The 23,564-nt window shown below is 39.5% G+C and overlaps 1 protein-coding gene across 1 annotated transcript in view; it reads left to right on the forward strand.

Moving 5' to 3' along the window:
• The first annotated feature begins 21,801 nt into the window (after positions 1-21,801).
• FAM180A (family with sequence similarity 180 member A) overlaps positions 21,802-23,564 on the forward strand; it is a 30,141-nt gene continuing 28,378 nt past the window's right edge. Inside the window, exon 1 of the mRNA XM_010714576.4 lies at positions 21,802-22,067. Coding sequence (XP_010712878.2) covers positions 21,992-22,067 — 76 coding nt within the window. The 5' untranslated portion in view covers positions 21,802-21,991. The remainder of the gene's footprint in view (positions 22,068-23,564) is intronic.

Raw genomic sequence — 23,564 nt, forward strand, 5'->3', positions numbered from 1 at the left:
TGTGCTCTACAGTTCTGTTGCTATCAGTTGCAGTTATCTTAGCACATCCAACACAGGCCAACACAATACATTTCTCTTCCATCAAGAGCACTAAGAGAGAATTTCTATAAACAACAGAGTTTCCAAAACAAATTTTTTAATGAATTCCTTAAAACTAGTAATTCTACAAGCTTAGCTGATACTTGAAGATGATTCTATGTGGGCATGCTGGTGATGGGAAAATGGTTGGAAAAGGTGATCTTTGTGGTGATCACCAATCTTAATGATTCCATGACTTGCTGTTTCCTGACTTGCTGAAAACTCAACTCCTTCAGGCTACCTCTAGGTCACAACAAATCACATCAAATCTTTCGTCCTTCTCATCTTGCTCTCAGCAAGAATCCTCAGCTGCACAGCCTTTTCAGTGGCTTACTTCAGCACTAGCAATGCAGCTAGTTTAGTATGTGAAAAAAAAAAGGGCATTATCCTGCAATTATTTCCAGTCCCACTCCTTCCCCAAGCAACTTTTATCTAATAACATTACATTTTCCAGGTTGTGTCTTTCTTATCATCCATAAGGAAGAACAGCTTGTTCACAGAATATTGTAACAGTCCTTGATGTATTCATCAACCAAAACTGATGCACAGTATTATAAATTACCACACTTATATTATTCCATAATGATTCCATGTCTATCATGATAAAAATAGATCACATTAGTCTGTTGACAAGAAGCATTGTCCTGTTTAGGAGGTGGCTCTGCCTAGGTAGGAGCTTATGTCACTAATGCTATTCAAGAAGTTATTTTTACGGGAAGCATCAAATACTGCTTATATGTGAAGCATAGAAGCATTCTATTCAAGGTGTGAAAATGAGATTGTTTGTGCATTCAATTTCATTTAAAATTCTATGGGAAAAAAACCAAAACTTGAAGACGTCTCACTGTCTCAGAAGACAGTGTACAAGTACATGCTATTCTTTTGTATCTTTCTATATGGAGCAGCTATCGGTTGTGTTTTCTCAATAAATTGGCTCAGCCAAATAAATACCATTAAGTTCTTGTTCAAGTGTCTTTCCAGCATTTTTTTTTTTCCAAATTGGAAAAATCTTGACCTTTCAGTCTGCTTGCTAGGGTACAGGTGAAGACAGTGATCTGTAGTTAGATCCCTATGAAATCAATTAGTTTGAGTAACCACTCAGCAAGACATAGTAATTTTGATCAACAGAAAACTTTGATTAGAAGAGTGACTAAGTTCAGTACTTTATGAACATTTGTATCTTCAGCTTAACTGCAATCATGTATTTCAGAACCAATTGAATGTCAATTCACATCCTCAAGCAGGTGAGAAAGTCTGGGGGAAAAGCCTCTCTGAGCTCAGGTCTCCACCTGAGTTTTAGAGCTAATTAACACTGCAGCAAAAGAAAGCTCTCCAAGCTCCATAAGACATCAGTGCAATGAAGCTTGTTCAGCCCATCAATTTCAGTGCACTTTTCTGCCAGGCAACAAAGCACTGATTTTGGACAAACAAACAAATACCAAACGATTAAGTAATTCCATATACAATAATATATGCATCTATAACAATGTAGGAATTTCTATAACAATATGTATAGTGCATTTCTTCTATGTGCATAAAATAAATCATAAAGTACTAGAAGGTAACAACATAGACTAGGTTTTAGTTCTTGTGTACAAAGAATGAAGAAATAAAATCTAATTTCTTCTTAAGGGCCCATGTTGAATTTTCCAGCGTAATAGTTAAAAGGTTATTACTGAAAATGAATGTGTGTGTGTGTATAATTATTAAAACAAAGGCCCTGTAAAGAGCATTGTTATTATTTCTAACGTACTTCCTTCACTTTCAGTGTTGCTTTAAGAGGAGAAAAAAAATGTATGAATGTTTTAATAGTCACTTCAAGCTGATGAGAAAAGGTGACCTGTATTATTTTTGCAACAAGGGTTATAGATGTATAATACTACATAGCAGAATGAATTTGTTGTGGAGTTTGTGTCAGCGAAGATTTCCCTCTAAGATTCTTCTTTAAGACAGCATTGTCTAGGGAATTGAAACACTTGAAAAATCAAGAGAAGAGTTTTCAACAAACAGCTTATAGACTAAAACAGCAAAAACTTTGAGAATAAAAGTACACAGAAGGCTTAAGATGGTCTAATCAGTTCCTACCACTGAAAGGGGAAAGTCTCCCTTTGCTTCCCAGCCTCTTAAGATACCACTTCTGGGCTCAGCCACACACTTTCAATACCATGTCTGCTGGTGACTCCAAGGACCAGAGATCTCATTACACTCAGCGAATCACTCAATTCTGTTGATTTGGCAACAGAAGTGACCAAAGAAAGCAGATAAGGTCACTCAGTCATTGCTTCACTTCTGCCTGGAGTGAGGTATTGGATTGACACAGGTATTCTTATAGTCTAACTTGAGCTCAGGGTTTTGATGAAGGAAATACACAACTTCACTGTGATTCAGGTGCAAACAAATATAAAACCTCTGTTTTAAAAAGAACTAAATCACTTTAATCTCAGGCTATAAGCTGTGGCAGTGATGGGAACATTCTCTTGTTTTTTTTTTGTTTGTTTTTGTTTCTGTACTTATGATATTGCTTCTACATCAAGAAGCAATGTAAAAGAAATATTAGGCTATCAGCACGACAGTATGTGGCAAGCAGCAAAAATAATCTTGGAACACGTAAGAACCACAAGAAAAAAATGGCCACACACAAAACTCTCATATTATATCCTGGTTTTCTGTCTAATCCTGTGCTATCTGAGACACCCACCCTTAGAAGGGTGCACATTTAATGGTTTATTGTATTCTACTTCTGCTACAATCTGAGAGCACTGAAAATGTTCTTGATTCAACTGCTGGAACATTCTCAGTCATATAATGTGAAACATCAGCTATCCAAGGTGTATCTTTACTAAAGGGACATTTCCCACACAAGGAAATTTGTGCCCAGAAAATGTAGTTATTTGTTCTTCACTCATGTGATTCCTCTGTACAAACTAGCAAAAAAAAAAAAACCCTACAACAACTTGAAGTTTTCCCTGAAGTCCAACAAATAGAGGCATGTTAGGAAGGAATTTTTTACTCAGAGGGTGGTGAGGAGAAGACTGCAGAAATGGTTTGGACTAGTCTTGGTTATTTTCATATAAAGGAAATCTCTGTTCTCAGAAAACATTAGGCTCTTGCAGTTCATGGTTTAAGGGAGAGTATCTAACATCTCAGCTATAACTATGGGAGCTGACATCAAGAAACATCTGCTGCTGCAGACCTTGTAAAAGAAAAAAACAAAAAGCACCTTAGAAAGCAAAAGAAGTTGCATACGTGGTTTGAAAGGCAGCACTTGGCCACTGGGGATGCCATTCATTCCAAAATAATATTCTCCCCTAGGATGCTGGCCAGTCAAGCAATTCCAGGCAGGCAGAAGTATGTCTCTGAATCCTTATATAATCCTCCTTGTGCAGTAGAACCAAAGAACATAAGTCCTTAATTGTTAAAATTCCTCTTCACCCATTCGTTGGCCCACAAGTGATGTTTCCTTTACCAGGAACTTCATCATGCCAGTACTCACCAGGAAGAATTAACTAGCAAAGGGAAAGGATAACATGAATTTTGGTTTTCAGGCCAGCATGGAAAAAAGGTCTTCTTATCAATACAATGCCCCTTTTTCCTAGCTCAGAATGGAACTGTCTCACTTTTTGCACAAGCACACTTTCAGTTTCTCATGAAGTATTTCACAACTACTAGGGCAGTGATAACGTAGTTCTACAAATACTCTTAGGACATAGATCAATACTGAAGTGTCTGTTCAACTAAGATATAAAAGGATTAATCTTTGATCTCCTATTGCCTGCTAGCATGTCACCTTTTCCATGCCCTAGCATGCCTGAAAATCTTCATTCTGAAATAGCTTTCCATAGCAATCACAGAACAACAGTGATTCCATGATCTACACTGTGCCTCATTTATCCTATATTGCTGAGGAATTCTAAGGTAGTAATATAATAAAGACAGTGCAATTTATCATTTATTTAGTCCTAGTCTAGTGCCTTGATCACCACAAAATCACCTTCTTTACCTCAACTTGGTTTGTAACCTCAGCGGAATTTATCTGTGCTAAATGTACACTTGGTATATTAAGGACTGGTTACTACAAAGTTTCCTTAGTGTACATTTTAGTTTTCAGTTAAACATTTTACTTTTTTTTCATGGAAAACAAAAACTAAATTATCATAGACATCCTAGTACACCAGAAATGCATGGTAAATTATCTCTCTCCTCAGATGGGGTTAGTAACTGCAGTGCAACAAATGAATAGCAAACACAGGCGTTTTTTGTGTGCAAGCTATCCAATTATAAGCGAAGTTAATCAACATGAAAGATGAAGCATAAGCCCTTAGAAGAGTGTATGTGGAAGGGAGAAGAGCACAAAAGAAGCACCCATCCATGCATTCGGTTCTTGCTGTCATTTCTATACTAAATCTTTTCTACTTTAAACTTGCCTGTATTTAGTCAGTGATCAAAAGAAATATTAAAACACTTCACAAGCAAATTACCCAATAAGTCAATATGAATTCAGCCTTGGCTCACCTACTGAGCTTGTGAGAAAGATAAAACCCTGTAACAGCTTCCTGAAACTGCACTGGGAGTGCTCACCTAGACTTCCATTTTCTAGGAAACTTTGGGAGTCTTGTGAATAAATGCCAGTGAGAATGTTCTTCCACAAAAAGTATGTGACTTTGTAATGTTATTATTTGCTGTGTGCCTTTAAATTAAAGCACTGTGATGTTGATAATGAGACACAATTTTTATAAGGTGAATTAATCCCAATTGCACTGTCTGAAAATACAGTTGTGGGTAAGACCTTGTTTTTTTTTTAAATAGCCGTAAAAACAGTGCAGATAGGATGTAAGATAAATAAAAAAACAGTGTCTCAACCAAACACAGAGTATGAATTCCTGAGAAGACATCACCTTTTGTGCCACTGAGATTATCCATTTCCTGTACTGCCTTTTTACTCACGTGACTGTACTCTGTGCTTTGGTGTCTTCTGTACAGTTTAATTTCATATTAATTTCATTTCATGTAACTAGTGATAGGACAAGAGGGATTGGCCTCAAGTTGTGCCAGGGGAGATTCAAGTTGGATGTTAGAAAATACTGCTTCTCAGAAAGTGATCAGGTGCTGGCACGGGCTGCCCAGGGAGGTGGTGGTGTCACCAACGTTGGAGATGTTCAAGAAACATTTAGATGTTGCACTGAGGGTCATGGTTTAGTGGGAAACATTGGTGATAGGTAGACGGTTGGACTGGATGATCTGAGAGATCTTTTCCAACTTTGGTGACTCTGTGATTCTATGATCTGACTCCAAAGCATACATCAGCTGGAAATGTCATATTAGTCATTGAAAACAGGAATATTTGGGTATTATTTATACTCCAGTTTTCTGTGTAATGATGTTCTTTTCAGCTAGTTTTCAGATAGCATTTATAATTTCATCAGAAAACATTAGGATTTTAAAAGCCTTAAAAAAAAACCCGACTCTGTAGCCAAATCCACAGGTTTGTTTTTTTTTTCCTTGCAAGACAAGACATGTAGGGTAACTCTTTGTATCTCTTAAGTGTCTATAAAAGAAACCATATCAATTTGAAGTCTAGTAGATGAGACTTTTGTGGTCCAAAAGTTCAGAATATGGGTAATGTTTCATGACTGAGAAAATATTTCAGAATAGGTTATTTCATATTTGAATTATGGGTGTTTATTCGAAATACTTTTTAAAAAGTTTTTACTTTTTTTTTTTTTAATTTGTACTTATGATGGTGTCCAAAATGATAATTCAGATAACTTCTTTCTTTCATTTTTCATTCCCCATGGCTCCAAACAGATAACTTAAAGCTTCCTTAAACTTTGAAACAGGAGGAACATATCTTGCTCCTCTATTTTAAGGAAAGAAAAAAATATTCTCGTGAAAATAATTTTAAGTTAGTCCTTCAGTCTAGTACCAGCAGAAGGTAGGAAATTCAGTGCTTAAATGCAATATAAAGCTCAAGTATGTCTGTACTTATAAAGGTTTAACCTCTTTCTTCAATTTCATTGGGCTTTGAAATTGTGGAAAACTTAAAAGTAGACAAAATGTTAATGATTGTATTTCTCTATTTTGGGGTGAGTGGAAAATGAATCCCTTTCTGTCAATGCAGAAACTTTGTTGACCAGCCCTGCAGTGCTCTTTAGCCCCCAGTTCCATATTTTGTTAGTGGGGAAGGAGCAGCCACAGCCACCTGACAGTCCCTAGTCAAACCCTGGAAGTCCACTTGCCACTGGCAGAGCCCCATTCCATCGTTTGATACAGACAGTCCTAGGATGCAGGGAAAGAGGTAGGAACTGCTGTGGATTCCTCTGTGAGTTTCCCTCTTCCTCCAGTATCAGCAGAGCCTCCAACTGCAATACTGACCTTAGCTGAAAATACACCTATATATCATCTTTGCTGTTTGTATTGCTGAGCTAGAGCTCTCTCTGCATCTAATCTGAGTGGAAGCAGATGACTTTCCAGGTGAGAAAACAGCTTTTTATTTCAGCTGTGGTCCTATGTACAGGATGAGTGCACCAGACTCAGGTCTCTAATTGACAAAGCTCAGACCTGAAAGTTCAGAAGAATCTACCAATGGTGGTATTCAGCAACATCAGCAGTTCATGCTTTTTTGGCAGCAGCTATCCATCTCAGTGAAGTGTTCAGGGAGTGTTTTCCCAGTGCAGTGCTCATTTGCATGCTCATTTGAGTTACACTGAAACATAATATTTTCTTTCTGACACACAATTAGAGGTTTTCTTTTACAAATTTTTCAGAATGTACATTTTTATTTCTTAACCTTTTCCAAGGCTTCTCCAAATTTGCAGTCAGCAAATATTTTCTTTCTTCTGATTTTATGTAGTCCTCATATACTTACAGATATTTTTAGAAGGGCGCTCACATTGCAGTCAGAATTTTAGTCTTGCAATCAGTCATACAGTCAGATTTTCTTTCTGAGAACAGGAATTCTTTTCCTCCAGTTTTGGACTAATACGTAAGTACAAAAAAATAAATATTTGTATTAAAAAAAAATCCAAGATGGCTTAAAAATAGACCTTTTATATATATTTCAGATATATTTCCTCTTTTAAACACAACCATCTAAACAGAAATAGCTTCAGGCCCAGGTTAATGGTTATAAGGCTCTAAAGAATACTACATTAATTTTCTCAAGAACAGTTTAAACCAAACGCAATTCGTATCAAAAAACAATATGCCTTCCTAGCTGGCACATGCACCAAAATCCAATGGTCTTATTTTCTTACCACAAACTGATAATTAATAAAGAAAAAGCAGCTCCCTTGTTAAGAACAAACAGTTCATTTAAATAGCATTCATAGCTTTCATACCAACTTTGAGATCTTGAAAATTTAATTTCTCTATGGGAGGAAGAAGTATTCTCCTTTCCTTGCCCAAATGCAACCTTCAGTTGCACTGAGATGGGCTTTGGACATGTGTCATGACACAGCAAATGATGATTGTTTTATTTTGACCCCTGGGTGAGCATTCTGTACTCTGTGAGGATGGGAGAGGAAACTGAACTGTTGTGAAGAGGCTTGAAGTGCTGTGGATGGCCATCCACATACACAGGTAGTCTGCCAATGAAGGTGAGGGGACAGCAGCCCCAGTCCAAGCAGAGCCCAGGTTATGACCACAGGTTTAGAAAACCTCTAATTCAGCTCCATATAGAAGCCTGCTTTGATTGTGCAGGAGAAGACTCAGGCTAAGACATAGTTACAAGATAAATAAGAACATATGTTTCCTAAAACATGTTTTTCTTTTCCCTGTCACAATGGTGAAAACTAATTTTAAAAGAATGTGCTCATTAAAAGGCTGACCAAAGTCCCATTGGACGTCTTCCTAATTTATTCAGTACTCTCAGGGGCGGTCTTGGACATTTTGGTCACCTTTTTTTGCCGATGGGGTCAGCTGCTTCCTCTGTGTTGATGTGTGTGCATGTGAGAGAGGGAGACAACAGCAGGAAGGTGTTAGCATGTTCGTCTTCACTGCACATCCTGGAATCTAGCAATGCCTTAGCAGACTATTCAGCAAGGCACAGGAACCACAGGGAGTAAGTGCTTGAAGATATTCCAATTAGGAGTAAACTAATGAGAGAGAGACCTCATCAGGGAAACCTCATTGTGGCCTTCCAGTAAATGGAGTTTACAAGCAAGAAGGGGACTGACATTTTAGACAGGGAGAATGATTTTAAACTAAGAGGGAAAATTTAGATTAGATGTTAGGAAGAATTTGTTTTACTCAGAGGGTAGTGGGACACTGGCACAGGCTGCCCAGAGAAGCTGTGGGTGCTCCATCCCCGGAGTGCTTAAGGCCGGGTTGAACGGTGCCCTGGGCAGCCTCATGTAACGGGTGGCAGCCTTGCTCATGGCAGAGGCTTGGGGCTGGATAAGATTTGAGGTTCCTTCCAACCTAGGCCATTCTGTGATTCTACGGTTTTATGAGAGCATTTGGACAAGGAGGGAGGCAGACTAAACAAGAGCATGTAAAGAGTACAAAGTAACAAACCTGACATACAGCCCTTGTCTCCAAGCCTGCTCTCCTCCTCCCATTCACCCTATCCCGGGGACTGATATGGGAGGAAGCAGGATGCTGGGTCCCTAGAAGGGAACAGTGGGACACAGAGGTAGAGGAGGAATGAACAGCAAGTGGAACAATTGTAGTTGCTGGAGAGAATTGAAATCCTTCCTACTTTGTGGCTTTCTGCAAGTCAACAGCATCTGAATGTCTTACCTCTTTTCTGGCTGTCAAATGCCAGACACAGTTACCTTCCATTCAGCTCTCTATAAAGACCTATTGGGTCTGTTGTGAATATTCTGCAATTAAAATGGGACTCTTGTTATGTGTAAGGGCCCCTTGTCTGAGAGTGTTTCAGGACCAAGCCTAGTTTACTAGGAGAAAATTAGAATAACGTCAAAGCTATTATCTCCCTGGGACACATGCTTGAACCCATTTATCTGCTCAGTTTCTACTTTCCAACTGGAGGCAGTAGGAGATGAACATCCCCAGAGGGAGGGGGTGGAGGGAATGAAAGAGGTTATTGTCACAGAGGCAATAACCTGCAAAATCTGCAAAGCTGCCTTCATCTTTTCCTTTGCTGTCCAATGTTTCATCAACTTAGCTCAGCTGTTGGTATTTTCCATTAGGCTTACTGTCAAAATAAAAATAAGAAGGAAAGATAGTGGCTGAAAGGGAGAGAGAGGCAAAAGAGACCAAACATCTTTAATTTATAATTTCAAAAAGGATTATGTTAAATTCCCTTTTTTATGCTTCCAGTTTGCTAACATTTACATTTAATCTCACTTTGATACTTACCAGTATCTGCTTTAGCATAATCTGTCTCTTACCCTCATTCTTCTATTTTGACTAAATGTGACATAACCACAAGATTCAGCTCTTAAAGATACAGGATCATATTTTGCTTTTCCCTCAGTTATGCTGACAACAGCCAGCATTATTCCAGTAGATAGTGAGACCTTTCTCAAGGGAAATGAATATCTTTGTGGGGTTCTCCACGCATCTGTTCCTGTTGTTGTATTTTAATAATCAAGAGGTTATACAAGTCACAAAAGGAGGCTATCGAGTGAAGAGCTTAATAGTGATACAGAATGTACACTCAGAAGCTACTTGGGCATAGCAGTAGTCTCAAGAGGTACAATATCCGGACATTTTCCTCAGCACAAAAAAGATGTGGAGCTATTGGAACAGGTCCAGAGGAGAATAACAAAGATACTCAGAGGACTGGAGCACCTCTTTTCTAAAGGCTGAGGGAGCTGGGTTTGTTCAGCCTGGAAAAGGAGACCACAACATTGTGGTGTTCCAGTACTTGAGGGGAGCTTGTAAGCAGGAGAGGGTCTGACATCTAACATGGTCTGACAGTGATAGGAAGAGGGAGAATGGCTTTAAACTAAAAGAGAGAATACTTAGGTTAGATGCTAGGAAGAATTTTTTCACTCAGAGGAGAGTGAGGCACTAGCACAGACTACCCAGAGAAGCTGTGGGTGCCCCATCTATGGTAGCAGTCTGGGCCAGGCTGGATGGAGCCCTGGGTGGCCTGATGTAGTGGGTGGCAGCCCTGCCCACAGCAGGGGCTTGGGACTGGATAGGCTTTGAGGTCCCTTCCAACCTAAGCCATTCTGTGATTCTGATTTTTTTCTACTCTTTTTTGAAATGTTATTTGGTTTCTAAACCACCTTTTAATGCACACTATGCACTATGCTTGTTACTACTGTGGTGGTATCACAGAATCACAGAATCACAGAAATGTAGGGGTTGGAAGGGACCTCTATAGATCATTGAGACCAACCCCCAGATCATCGAGACCAACCCCCAATAGGTGCCTATCATTGCTCAGAAAAAAATGGTCCTGCATGCTTGCAGCATCCAGCCATCTCCACGCCCTCATTAGCAGAAGGCACAAGATATTTCCTGGAAAGAGCCAGGTCTGGACCAGTGAGGCCGAGGAGGTCCCACCTGTACAAGCTGGACTGCCAGGAAGAGAGACCAGTTAAGGGCTCAGGGTTGTAATGAGTCTATAGGAGGTAAGGAAGCTGCACTGGCTGGAGAAGAGTAGCGTGTCCGTATCTCCTAAAATAGAGCAGTGTCAAGTGAGGATGGGAGTACTCATGGCCCAGTAAGCCTCTCAATAAATCAGCTCCTGTGAAAAATGTCAGGTAGGGCTTTCCAGTACCCTGAGGCTGTGTATTTTCTTAGGAGCAGATTTTTAATGTGTGTAGTTTGGTGTTGCTGAATCTCTAAGTTTTGGCTCAACTCAACAAGGCTGAGTTCAAAGCATGCACTTGAGAGTCAGAAGAGCACAAAGGTAGGGCTTGGGAACATGAGTTTCATTTCCCCTAAGTTTAGGCATTTCTGATAAGGAAATCTATAGCTGAGCAAGCTGTCTGCATTCCCTGGGCAGTCAGTGAAGTCACTTCACACATTTGAGTCTGGGACTTATAGAGCTGCACTGAGGCTACAACAGAGGCTGACTCCTCTATGAGAGCAAGGGGCAGGCCCAGTCTGTTCAGTACTTTATGCTAGCATAAAATGACTCCTTTTTTTTTTTTTTTCATTTCCAACCATTCTTTGCAGTTTGGCTCAAATTTCTGCATCTATATTACAACTACACCTGCACTGATAGGAGGTTACTTCTTCTGTGTTTCACATTTCTTCTCCATGCTCTATTCTCTTATGGAAAAATGGCTGCATACTTTTTGGTGTTCACAGGACTATGTTTAGTCAGTGTGTCAAAATGCATACAATTATTTACCATAACTTGAGTTAGCACTATACTGCATCCTTCCTCTGCTCTGGTTTCAGCCGAAACAGCGCTGACAGCACACTGATGTTTGGTTGTTGCTGAGTGATGGGTGCATGCTTAGGCCTGGACTGGGCTGCTTGGTGCAGGGCAGGGCAGGCCACATTGCAAGCTGTCCTGGGCCACGTGCAGCCCACAGCCCACAGCCCACATCCCATTCCTGAGTTAATCCCACCATGTCATTGATGTTGCACAGCTCTCCTACTATGGGCCCTATGAGCAGGCCCAAATGCAAACACTGGCCTAGGTCTGGTGTCTTGCCAACTCTCATGGTATTCTTCTCTGACTCTGTTGATGGTTCTCACTATCTGCAGTCTGTAGACCTGAAGCATTTGTCTTTTCTGCACTCTGGATAGCCATGTCACTACACCCTCTCAATGCTGAGCTCTTCCAGTTAGACCCAAGTTACTAGAGATACAAATTCTGCTTGCTGGAACCTAATATCTGAAGGCTGGCTTAAAGGCACAATGTTCAAATTGTGTGAACATAGACATATGAGACAGATAAGCGTCTTACTTTACATTAGATATTTGCATGTTTCTCCAAAAAGAATATTCATAAAGTCTGTATCTATAGATTAAAACCTACCACAGCTTTCAATGGAGCCTGATATAGTGATTTGGCTTCAGGAGATGCCAAACTGGAAGCAACTCTTCAGCTGTTCGCAAAATCCTCCTGAGCTCTGTGAGCTCAACTAACAGAAATATTAAATCCAAGCCGTCCTTGATTTGGACTTCAGTATTCACACCATGTTTAATTAGGTTTATTAAGTTCTGTTTACCAGATATCTTGATACAGAGACACAATTAATACTGAGTGAAAACTAGGCTTTCTGACCTATGAAAGCTTTTCTAACATCAGAAATGTTTTATTTGTGTTAAGACATCTAACATCTTTAAGAGGAAGAGAGAGAAAGGTTCTACCTCACTACTTTTGTGAAAGGGGTTTCACCTTTAGTAATTACTCATACAGAATGAAGAAGGCATTACTCAGGGATATAACATTCTCATGGGATGTGGAGGAGCCAGTTTTGGCTCCCTGCCTCAGTTAATATTGGTTTACTTGGACGAAAGTTAGTGCGTATAACAGAGGTATCAGAAGAGCTCTCTCCAATGCAGTCAACAGACAGATAAGGCTCTTGACTCAAATACGGGAGTTGCAAGGCCTTGAGTCTGTGTTTTCCATACCTTGTAGCAATGCAGTGGAAAATTTAATTCATCCTGAGGCCTGGATATTTGACTAGCAATTCTTGCTGGGGCATAGGAACATTTCCTCCCAGAATTTGTGCATGTTCCCCTTACTTTGGAAAATTTCAGTTTTGTTTAATTGGTGTTTTCCATGAAGAAACATTCATTTCATCCAGTTCCCTGCTAAGTCTAGACTACCTGAATCTCATTGATTTTCGTATTTACAAAAGGGAGACAAACACTTTCTATCTCTCCTTTGCATTAACACTATCATTGTCTATAAGTACTTCTCTTTATTTTTCCCACAGGTTCTGCACAAGAAATGAATCAATGTGACATCCACCACAGAGTGGCTATTGTGTAATACAGAAACAGCTGGGAAACATGGTAGTGGTTCAACCTGCACTGAACTGAAGTGACTTAGCAACAGGGAATTGGCCATCTTTCAGACAAGAGCTAGATCTCCTACATGGCGTAATGTACCACTAGTTTATTAGGGGTTGGTTGCAAGCATAGAACTAATGAGACTGGTCTCTTATCTCTTGAAACCTGATAGCACATCCCAAGAGGCAAGGAGCAGCTGATACAGATTTTCACAAATGACAAATACAAATATCACAGAAGTAAGGTTGCTGCAATGTAAGTCATTCCATACTGCTTTGCCTCATAGAGATGAAAGACAGTTTTGTTTCTCATGGGGGAAGATGTTCTAAGTAGTATGCTCACGTTTTCCATACGTATACACTCATATGCGTATACAATTATACATGTAATTGTGGAAAGAATTTGCTGTTCTTTTTCCATTACATTTGCTTTTAAGCTTTTGTGCCAAGCAGAGGACGGAGGAAAATGACAGTGCTTCAAAAAGAAATCAGTCCACATCCTACTAAGCAATGAGAAAGGTGATTTGTTTGTGCTGCCATTTGTCCACTGTGCCATATACAATCAAGAAATCTTGGCAGACAATAAGCACCATATGCTATTAATTTTGGCAGTTTGTGGGTGCGAGGCACAGGAGAGGAAACCAGTTCTTGAATGGGGCACAGAAATATAACAGGCTGCACTGCAAACTGGATTTTCCCCTGAGGCAATGTCTGACACAATTGGCAGCTCATTTCTCTTGCCTTTGGATGTGAGCTACTGCTGAATGCCTCCCTCGTGCTAGGGCTGGTACTGAGCTCAAGGTGGGCCTCTTGCCAACGATCACAGTTCCCATTAACTGGAATATACATTAACTTGAGAGATTGTGGACCTCTCAAGTGAAGGAATGATCTGCTGTGTATATCCATTATTCCTCTGGAGAAGGAGCTCTGTTGTGAGCTTATTATTCACCCAGAGAATCTGTTTGTTTAGCTTGTTGCTTACTTTTTTTTTTCTTTTAGGAGGGGGGCTCAGGGAGAGAGGAACTGGCATTATTGAAAACAGTTCCATAAAGGCCCTGGGTCAGTTTCATCACTGTTCTGCAGCATTTCAGGCTGTGCCACGGCACTGGGCAGCCTCATACTGCTGGGAATGGGGACGTACCTCAGCAATAAGTAGCTCCCTGAGCCCTGCAGAGCAGCTGGGAGTTTGCATCTGCCTCTGCCTCACCACATATGTATGTAAAAGGTGAGAAAATGCCCTGGAAGCCTGAGCAGAGAGAAGGATCAGAGCTGAGAAGACAGTATCTTAGACACGCAATAGTTCAGAGCAGTTATAAGAGCTGTTCTGAACATAAGACTCTATCCATGATTTAGATTCACTTTTGTTGCTTTATTCTTGAATGAGTTTGCCATCCTGGACAGTTCTTAGATACAAACATAAGTTGTTAAATCAATTAGCTGTCTATCCTGAAGCCTGCAGTACAGTTTCTGGCTTTAAATGCTATTCACTTTATACATAAAGAAAAAAAAAAGTTCACATGTGAGAAAATATGTCCTGAATAGACATCCAACTCTTCATGTGTTCAGTGCATTGATTTCTAGTTTGGTATGTACAGTCTAGAAGATGTAATTGGTCTGTCTTGACCTCCTTTCCCTCTCCAGCCAGTGTATTATCTTCTGTTCTGTCAGTAAAACCATGTGTCTCAACTCTTCTCACTAGATCAAGTTGTGACTCACAAAAGAAAGATGAGGAAAGCCCTGGAGAAATGAGGAGTGAGTATCTGCTGCTGTTTTTCCTTCCCCACTCTCTTCCAGTATAAAAACATGTCTTGAGGTTTAACTTCGAGGAGTTGGCCATTTTTTTCACCTCTTTAAGGCACTAAAAAATCTGTGTGCTAAATATCCCAATTGATCAGGTCATTTGGCAATGAATTGGGGGTGTGGCCTGTTGAATAAAACAAAGTGAAAATACCTCTCTCTCTTCGTCTTGGTGGCTCAGTACAGAATCATGGCATGCAGGACTGATTCAACACCAAAAGTCCCAGAAGAAATTAAGTCTCTCATGTTATTCGTATGACACAGTCTCTATTTAAAGCATTTTACAACCTAAAGAGGTGAAGAGATGAGGAAAAAGGGCAGCATTGCCTTCCCTATTTTTCACACATGGAGAAGTCAGTGATTTACTCAAAGTTTGCCTTTTACTTGAAGCTTATGCTGCACAGAGAAAGATGGGTCTCTGAATACCTCTTGAAGACCTTTGACACAAAATTCTTATTGTATTTGAAAATCTTACTGCTTCAGAAAATAATTAATTTGTTCTCTGAAGGTCTGACAGCCAAGCATGCTAATAGCATGGACAAATAATTTCTTCATCTCTGAAGATCTGAATGTGCTTAGTTGGTCTGATGTGTCAGGCATTCATAAAGCTTTCTGTTTTTTCAAGATGTTTTATCTCCCTGCATCTTCCCTACCTGCAAAGTAGATCAAAGGGCTCACTTAAGCAGCTAGAAATGACTGGGATTTAATTTTTCAGAAAAAATTAAATTGCTCTATGATTTTTGAATGTACAAATAAGCTTTATGGAGCAGCACTGCTCATTTTGTGAAGGGCAATACTTAGTCTATAGATTAAGGCATGTTAAAGTTCAGACATTGCTTTGCAGCTCAACTATTGCATCTCTCCTTCTTTTGCCAAAGTGGCTGTTTGAGGAGAAAGGAAGAGCTAGAGTGCTCTACTTCTTCAATGTGAAGGGAAGGGTCTGAGTTTTTCTCTCATCGTACTCATGTTTGAAGTCACCAGTGTTTCATTAAGGAGTTGCACCAGTGCTACACTGCAGTCAGCAGAAAAAGTTTTCAGAGCAGTAGGCTGAAGAAGTTTTCAGAGCAGGAACAACTGAAATTTAACCTTTATTTTGCACTTCCCGTTGTTTTAAGCTTTATTGCAGACCTTCCGTGAAGAGCCCAGCTCTGTTCAGTGTCTCTGTCTGTATGTTAATTCCATAACCTTGTGTGCATCTGGCATTTATTCTTAATCCCACTCCTCTTCTGTCATCCTGTTTTAATGATCTAGCCTCATCGCACTCCCATTTGAATCTTTATGTAATGCAACTGCATTATTCCCTACCTCTAATGCTATCATCACCTAATCCATCTTTACTGTCTCTAATATCACAGTTCTTGCAATTATTAGCCAGAGACTTCACCTCTCTCCTTACTTCAGAACAATTCCTTCCACAGTTTTTAGCAAATTCAGAGTCATATTCCAACTAAAACAGAAAATCTGTGGAGCTCTGCTCCTGTTCTTGACTTGTGGTAATAAGCTTGTATTTATCATTTGGTGTTTCTTTCCGCTCCAGAGATGGTATCAATTATTCTTGGTTTTGTATTGTCAAGTTCTGTTTTTCTTTTGGTTTGGATTTAACATTTCATGGCCATATTTACTGAAAAGATTTTTTTGTGATGTTTTGAGGATTCAGTCATAAAACTCCACCTGTGAGTGTTCATTGTGGTCATTATTGACTTTCTAGGCTGAAAAGCAGGAAATTCTCTGCATAGCTGATCTTCCTTTATGTTTTTACCAGTGACTTGTGACACAAAATTCTAGTCTGCTTCATTTCAGACCTTGTCCTACAGTAAGTAGCTCTGCTAACAGCATTTTCTGTTGCTTAACTGCAAGTCATGGACTTAATGTTTGCATTGGCTTTGTGTCACTGGGGCTTACATTCATGGCCAAGAGACTGCAAAAGAAGAAGAATAGATAGAATATTTTTAAAAGTTTAATCTTTCAAAAGGATGGTGCTGTGTTACCAAGCAAGGGCTACTTTCTTATAAGCTGGTGTAAATCAGCATAGACTCTCTAAGATAGGTGGAGCTCTGCTGAATTTACATCAACAAATTCCCTTGAAGCCACAGTCTGTATTTTATAAGGTGCTGCCAGAGAAATAAGTCAGACTTTCATCAGTGACTTTCCATGATAAATTCTGTATTTCCATGCTGACTCCTGTAACTCTGTGTTCCTTCCTTTGTGGGCTGGCTTGAGTGCCATATCTTGACTGATGCTTGAGGAAAGAATAAAAAAATTCAAACTAACTAACCAACCAAAAAAGAACGAAACAACCACCTCCAACAACACCCTGCTTATTCTCTTAATAATTTGGGGCAAATATTTAAATTCCTCAGTTTTCATGTAGCCCTACACTCATTTGATCAAAACAACCTTCCTAGCACGTTAATTTTATTCAGGACTCTGGCTCAGCACTGCAGTGCTTAACTGTGATCATACTTTACTTTACTCTGAGCTGTATTCACAATCCCAATTGCAGTATCTAGGATGTCTGTACAGTGCCTAGGGAGAGAGTTTGATGTCTGAGAATGGTTCATGTAATCCAGGCTGAAAACCAGAAAGAGGAAATACCAAGGTGAAAGGAGCATATTAAATTCTGTATCTCTGGAGCTTCAAACTGGTGGAAGTTATTTGCCTCAGTTCATGCTCATAAACATGAATCCTCCCCTGACTTTTTGCATCTAAAGTAGGAGAAGGTTCTCTTCTCGGTTATTGGTTTGTGTGCATAACTAGGATTCAAGAAACTGTATTCAAATACTGCTTCTTCCTAAGGCAACTTGATCTTTCATTCTCCACATGCATCTGGTGGCTATAATGTTATTCTGTTAATGGAATTAATCCTGCTCCAAAATAAAAGGATGAAAAAAAGTGGATATCTGAGTATCTGAGCAGATAACAGAGCCTGTATCTCATGTATGAATACTATTATCATTACAAAAGTGTCATCCTTTCATTCCTTCTTTATGCCAGAATGAATATTTAATTATCTCTTGTACATAGCAATAGATTCAGGCCACTTGAGAGTCTGTCATCCAAACTGCTACTGCAGGAAGCTGCAAGAAGCAGCTGAGGGGCCATCTGAAGTTATCACCAATAATAAGATTCAGTTGCCAGTAGTCTGGTATTGAAAAAACTTTTCATCTCCTGTAAGTTCTTGTGTGCAGCTATATCCTTATTATGAGGGTACTACTTGGCATCTTGTACAAGCTTCTTTCTCTTCTTGGTAGGCAACACTTGGTGCTGTTTGAGCTGGTGCAGACTGGGACGTTATGTTTTGGGTAGAGAAATGGAAAAACTGGCCCTCAGTTTTTAGATACCCAGCTCTACCATCATTCACTAGCTCATACATGAGTGAGTCAATTCATGAGTATGTCTAAGTTTATCCATCTCTATGGTGCAATGGATTCCAGTATCTGTGTCACGCATAGACATTCCACTGTGCTGGCATGCCAGCAGGCAGATGCCTCATGACTTATTTAGTAGGGCAGGAGTCTGGCTGCAGAGCAGAGCTCCAGCTCAGAGGAAGTTCCTCCCCACAGTTTTCAGACTGAACAAAGATGAATCAGAAAACTAAAAAATAAATATATTATATAGTATGTATATAATTACATAATCTAAATGTATACATATATATAGAAGATTTTTGTGGAATTAATGTAGTGACTGAGGTGTCAGGGCAGACTGGAACTCTGTCTTGGGCTTGGCAGAAGTTCATCAAAGCCAAAACTGAACTGACATGAACTGGTATTCCCCAGTGAATCTTCTTGGAAGACCCAGTAGGCTACTGATCTTGGACTATCCAGTGTCTTATTTCCCCATGTATTGTCTGTTTAGATTGAAAATTATTCCACAAAATGAGCTACTGAAGATAACATAGGGGCACCTCACCTAAATTTTTGTTTACTACAGAGCATCCACTGGAAAATACAAGTTTTTTATGCTCCCAGCCTGCTGAATTCCTTCGCCGTGATAATATCTATGATGGGAAGGAAGGGCAGCTTGGAGATACCACTAGCAGCTCTCTTCCCCCACTGTATATGGGCCACAAAAGAATGGCTGACTTCTTCCCTGCTCAGCCTTTCACCCACACTTTTTCCCTCCTTCCTTATTTTTCCTTATATTTTTTAAAAGATGGTAGTGGAGCAGCAGTGTATACTGACACTCACTGTCAGCATCAGGATGGACGACTTGAATGCAAAAGCTTGGAGTCTAGTTGTATTGCTGAGAGTTATATGAATGTTTATTCTCACCTTAAGCAACTTGCATTTTCAGTGCCTGAAAGGTCTCCCAGGTACTGGAGTTCTGGAGGACATGCAGTTCCAGTGCTAAAATGTATGAGAACTGACAAAACATAAAAATTTACCTTAATATGGCTGTGTCGGTGTCTGGCATTATGCTGCTTTAAGATCTAGATATCAAGCAGCCTGGAGACTAGCTCTCTGCTTCCTGATTTCATCAGCATGGTACACTTTCCCAGAAAACACATCTTCAGGATGAACTTCACCATAAAGCTCTTCAGCTTCAAATTTCTAAAGCAATTTAAGAGTGTTTAATATTTATAATTATTGAGGATTTCTGTACTCTTTTAGCAATCATTATAGTTGCTGTGATTCAAATCTTCAGCAAAGCCAGAAACTGCCTTGAGCCATAGCTGGGCAACTATCTAATAAAACATAATCAAGAGATGAGTAGAAGCTGTAGAATTGAAGTACTCTGGGCACATTTGAAAGATTTATCTCCTAGTTTCATCTGGAGGGCTTTTTATAGAGAGAAGATATTGCTCTGTGTGTGTGTACATCCACATGGGAGAGAAAAACATCTATAGTTTTAAGCGGTGGGAAGGGGGCATTCGCAGTTCTTAAGGAGATGCCACAGGGAAAGCATTCTTTATTTTGCATGGTCCTATTATATCTGCAGCTGAATTTCCTTTAAGAAAGCAGGTGTGAGTACATCACTCATAGTCTTAATGTTAGATTTGCCCTACAGTTGTGGTACATGCATAGCCGCAGTCTAACATGGACCATCTGAAGACTCTAGTCAAGGGTGAGATCTTGAACCACAGATGGGGAGAGTTTGTGTCTGAGATAAGGAAAGGCTACTAGAGGACCCTGTAGCCAGTCTCAGTTTTAGGAGAAATAAATAAATAAATAATATAAACAGCACACAAAATAATAACAATAAAAATAATATCACAGAAAATGTAGCTTCAGAGCAAAATCTCTGGTGTCTGAAAAAAGATTTCTGTTGCTTCTCTGTTCTCCTGCTCTAAAGGCTGGAAGCAGAGTGGAAGATTAGAGAACTAAATTGCTATGATTCTTCTCCTTTCCCTACATAGGCTAAATATATTATGCAGTGACAGTGAATGAGTACAGGAAGTGCCCTGTTGCCAGCAGCCAGGAGGCAGAGACTTCAGAAGGGCTTTTCCAGCAAAATAGTTTGAGATAGAGCCAATCTGAATTCCTCTATCCAACAGCCTTTTCTTTAGATAAGGAGTGGAATGATACAGCACTTCAGAGCACATTTTTCACTCTCTACCCACTACAGGAATAGTCATTTTCTTGTACTACCCCTCTTTTCTTCTCCCTCTCTCTAGGAAATCTAAAAATGAGTTTATCCCTGCTTCATAACTACTGGACAGATATGTTTTTGTGAGAGCTCACTGCTAGCTATAACATTATATTCAATCCCATACTTAATATTTAGGGAAACAGGATGAGTACACAGCAAGAGAGTTAGTCACCCTCTGTTTTAATGATGTCTTTTGCCATCTCCTTGGCATGCAAAGTTCTGTCTTACATTCATGTGCTCGTCATGCGGGAGTAACCTGAGGCAGTCTTAGCACAGGAAAATCTGTATGTGTAGGAAGACAAGGGGAGTCGCCTTAGGCAAGGCAACCTTATTTGACCCTCCTCCTTCCTTTACAGCTGGTATTACTTGAAGCTGGTGCAGAGAAGAATGAGGGGACTGAGGCAAAGGCCAGAATTTGGCATGAGCGAGGCAGGAGCTGAGCAGGTTTTCTCCTGCCTTCTTGCCAGTGCCTATTAATTCTGAGCCACATTGCTGTCTGTCATTCCAGCTCCTAATTCTTCCCCATAATTCTGCTATTTATACCTTCTAAGCTAGAGTCTCCTCTCATACATGCCAATTTTACACCCGTATAAATAAAGCCAGTGTATTTTTTCTGGCTTACACTTACTTGTAAAAGATGTGAGTTAGGCTCATCACTTTGATGCACCAAATGGGGTATAGCCTATACTTTGAATCTTGTAAGTACTCTTTGTGTCCTTTTTCACCAGTCCATTCCAACATGCAGCAACTTGCTCCCCAGCCCACACTGAAGTTGTTGCTGGAGCTACATCTGAGACAGTATGTAATTGTAGGTCCTCCATGCTAGGTCTCTCTGTGATAACTATACCAGTGTTGGTCTCATCAGGACTAGTGTCAGTGAAGAAACAACTGACAGTAACCTTTTTGTTCAGCCTCACCTCCCCACGTTCATCCTGGCTATTGCAGATTGTCTCGCAGTCCCACTGAAGAGAGCCAGTTAAGGATTTGGACCTTTCTGTGCTCTGCAGTGGCCAAACAGAGGAAATGGCCAGCACTTGTCCTATCTAAACACAAGCATTATACATTCCTAATAAAGGACTGATTATATGAATCACAGTAGCAAAATGTTCTTGCAGAACATATGCTCCACTCCCTGACTTAAGCGTCCAAGTGCAGCTGTATATCATTCCAGAGGAGCTTTTTGACTTAGATCCAGGTTAGCACATACCTCCCTGTGTTACAGAAAAGTAGCAACATATCTAGCACTCAAGCGCGTCCTTTAATGAAGTTTTTTGTGGCTGTTTTATTGGATGAAAATAAATTCCAACTGGCCCATATAACAAATGAAACTCAACTACAAAAATGTAATGATATTTATTCTCACAGCTGCCAGCAAACTCACATGCACCATGAGTCATTCCAGATGTGAATAAAAACAAAGTCTGTCTGTAAAAGTAAGTTTCCTGATCCCGAGGAGACTTGGTTTGGGAGAGGAGCTGCACGCTGAATTCAGCTGCACTCAGAAGATCAGACAGGTTCTCTTTCAAAGGAGAAGGGGGTGGGGGGGTAGGAAAAGCCATTTATTTATTCCTGAAAAGAAGGGAAAGAAAGAAACTAATATACAGCTAGACATACATATTTCACAGAAAAGGATGCTTTGGAAGACTTTGCTTCTGCTGCTGTTCTATTATAGTGCTCATGCCACTGTAAACTACAGATGGAGTAGAGGTAAGATTTAAGTATGAAAAATTATTTATGAGAAAACTTTGAGTGTGTAGATTTGATCTGAAGTTATTTTGCATTATATATGAATGTATAATTCAACCTTTCCAGATCTGGAATTTTTTCTCCATCAAATGGGTCAGTTAAATAGATACATAGACAAATAGAAAAATTCACCTGCATAAGTGCATAAAGGTAAAATGATATATTCTGCTATAATACAACCATATACAGGAGATATCTCAAGAACATAACTGTACTCTTTTCCCACTTTCTCTTTCTCCTTTTTCTCTTGAATTAACAAGAATTACAAGTTATGAAGCCTCAAAGAAAGAGCCTTTGCAGCCACAGGTGGCATAGTTCTCTGCCCTATCAAGTAGACACCTGCTAATAGGAAACACAGCAAAGCATTGTGCAAGGTGCCTAGAAGTGCCTATGACGTTACCTTGATAGATTAGCCAGCACAACACGGAGAAAGCTAGCTAGGGTGTTACCAGTTTTCAGTGGACAATATTACAGCACATAGTCATGATATATTTTTATTAATGTGTGTGAAAGTAATTTATAAAACTGTTTGGAAAAATCAGATTGCATAGGAACTACTTCTTTGACAGCTAGCGATGATGGTCTTTGCTGTTTTGTTTCTTTTCTTTTTTTTCAATTTTTTCCTCTGATATGTGGCATGAGTTCTGTAGCTACTTGGTAAATCTGCTGGAAGTGGAAAAAGTAAACACCTCCCAAAAGACATACGTTATTCTTACATAGAAATGTACATATTCTTAAAGGAACTGAAATCTGTTAAAAAAAAAAAAAAAAGAAAGAAAGAAAGAAAGAAAGAAAGAAAGAAAGAAAGAAAGAAAGAAAGAAAGAAAGAAAGAAAGAAAGAAAGAAAGAAAGAAAGAAAGAAAGAAAGAAAGAAAGAAAGAAAAGCAAACAACAACAACAGCAAAATAATCCACTCTCTCCCACTCCATTGTTCTGATCTTCCATTCTTCCTCATTGTATCTAATTCCTTTTCAATCTACTTTTTGGACTTAGTTCGAATTTTGTTTGAGAGGCAAATTCTGAGTGACGTAATGACGAGACTTACAATTCTGCTCAGTCTGTATCAACATTTAATTCTTCCTTACAGCTAGTGGGAACCATCTGATAGGGCACTGACCTGGGACTCAGAGTGACAGATTCTTTCTGCAGTTTTTCCATCAGCCTCTTGGATGATATGGGATGAGTAATTATATTTTCATGTACCTTACTTTCTTCTGACTGTTTAATAGAAGTAATAGCACTGATTGTTTCATGAAATACTTCAGTTGTCTAGATAAATGTTAACCTTTCCACTGAAGACATGAAAAGGTGAGGAATTTAGAACTAAATCTGAACATCTGAAACAAATCTATACATATATATATATTCTACCTTTTGGAAGAATTAGGACATCTTTTCTATGAAGGGATAAATAAACGGGGAGGTGTCCATTACCATGAAATAGTCAGTATGCAATTT

Source organism: Meleagris gallopavo, chromosome 1, assembly GCF_905368555.1.
Source record: "Meleagris gallopavo chromosome 1, MGAL_WU_HG_1.1, whole genome shotgun sequence".
NCBI lineage: Eukaryota > Metazoa > Chordata > Aves > Galliformes > Phasianidae > Meleagris > Meleagris gallopavo.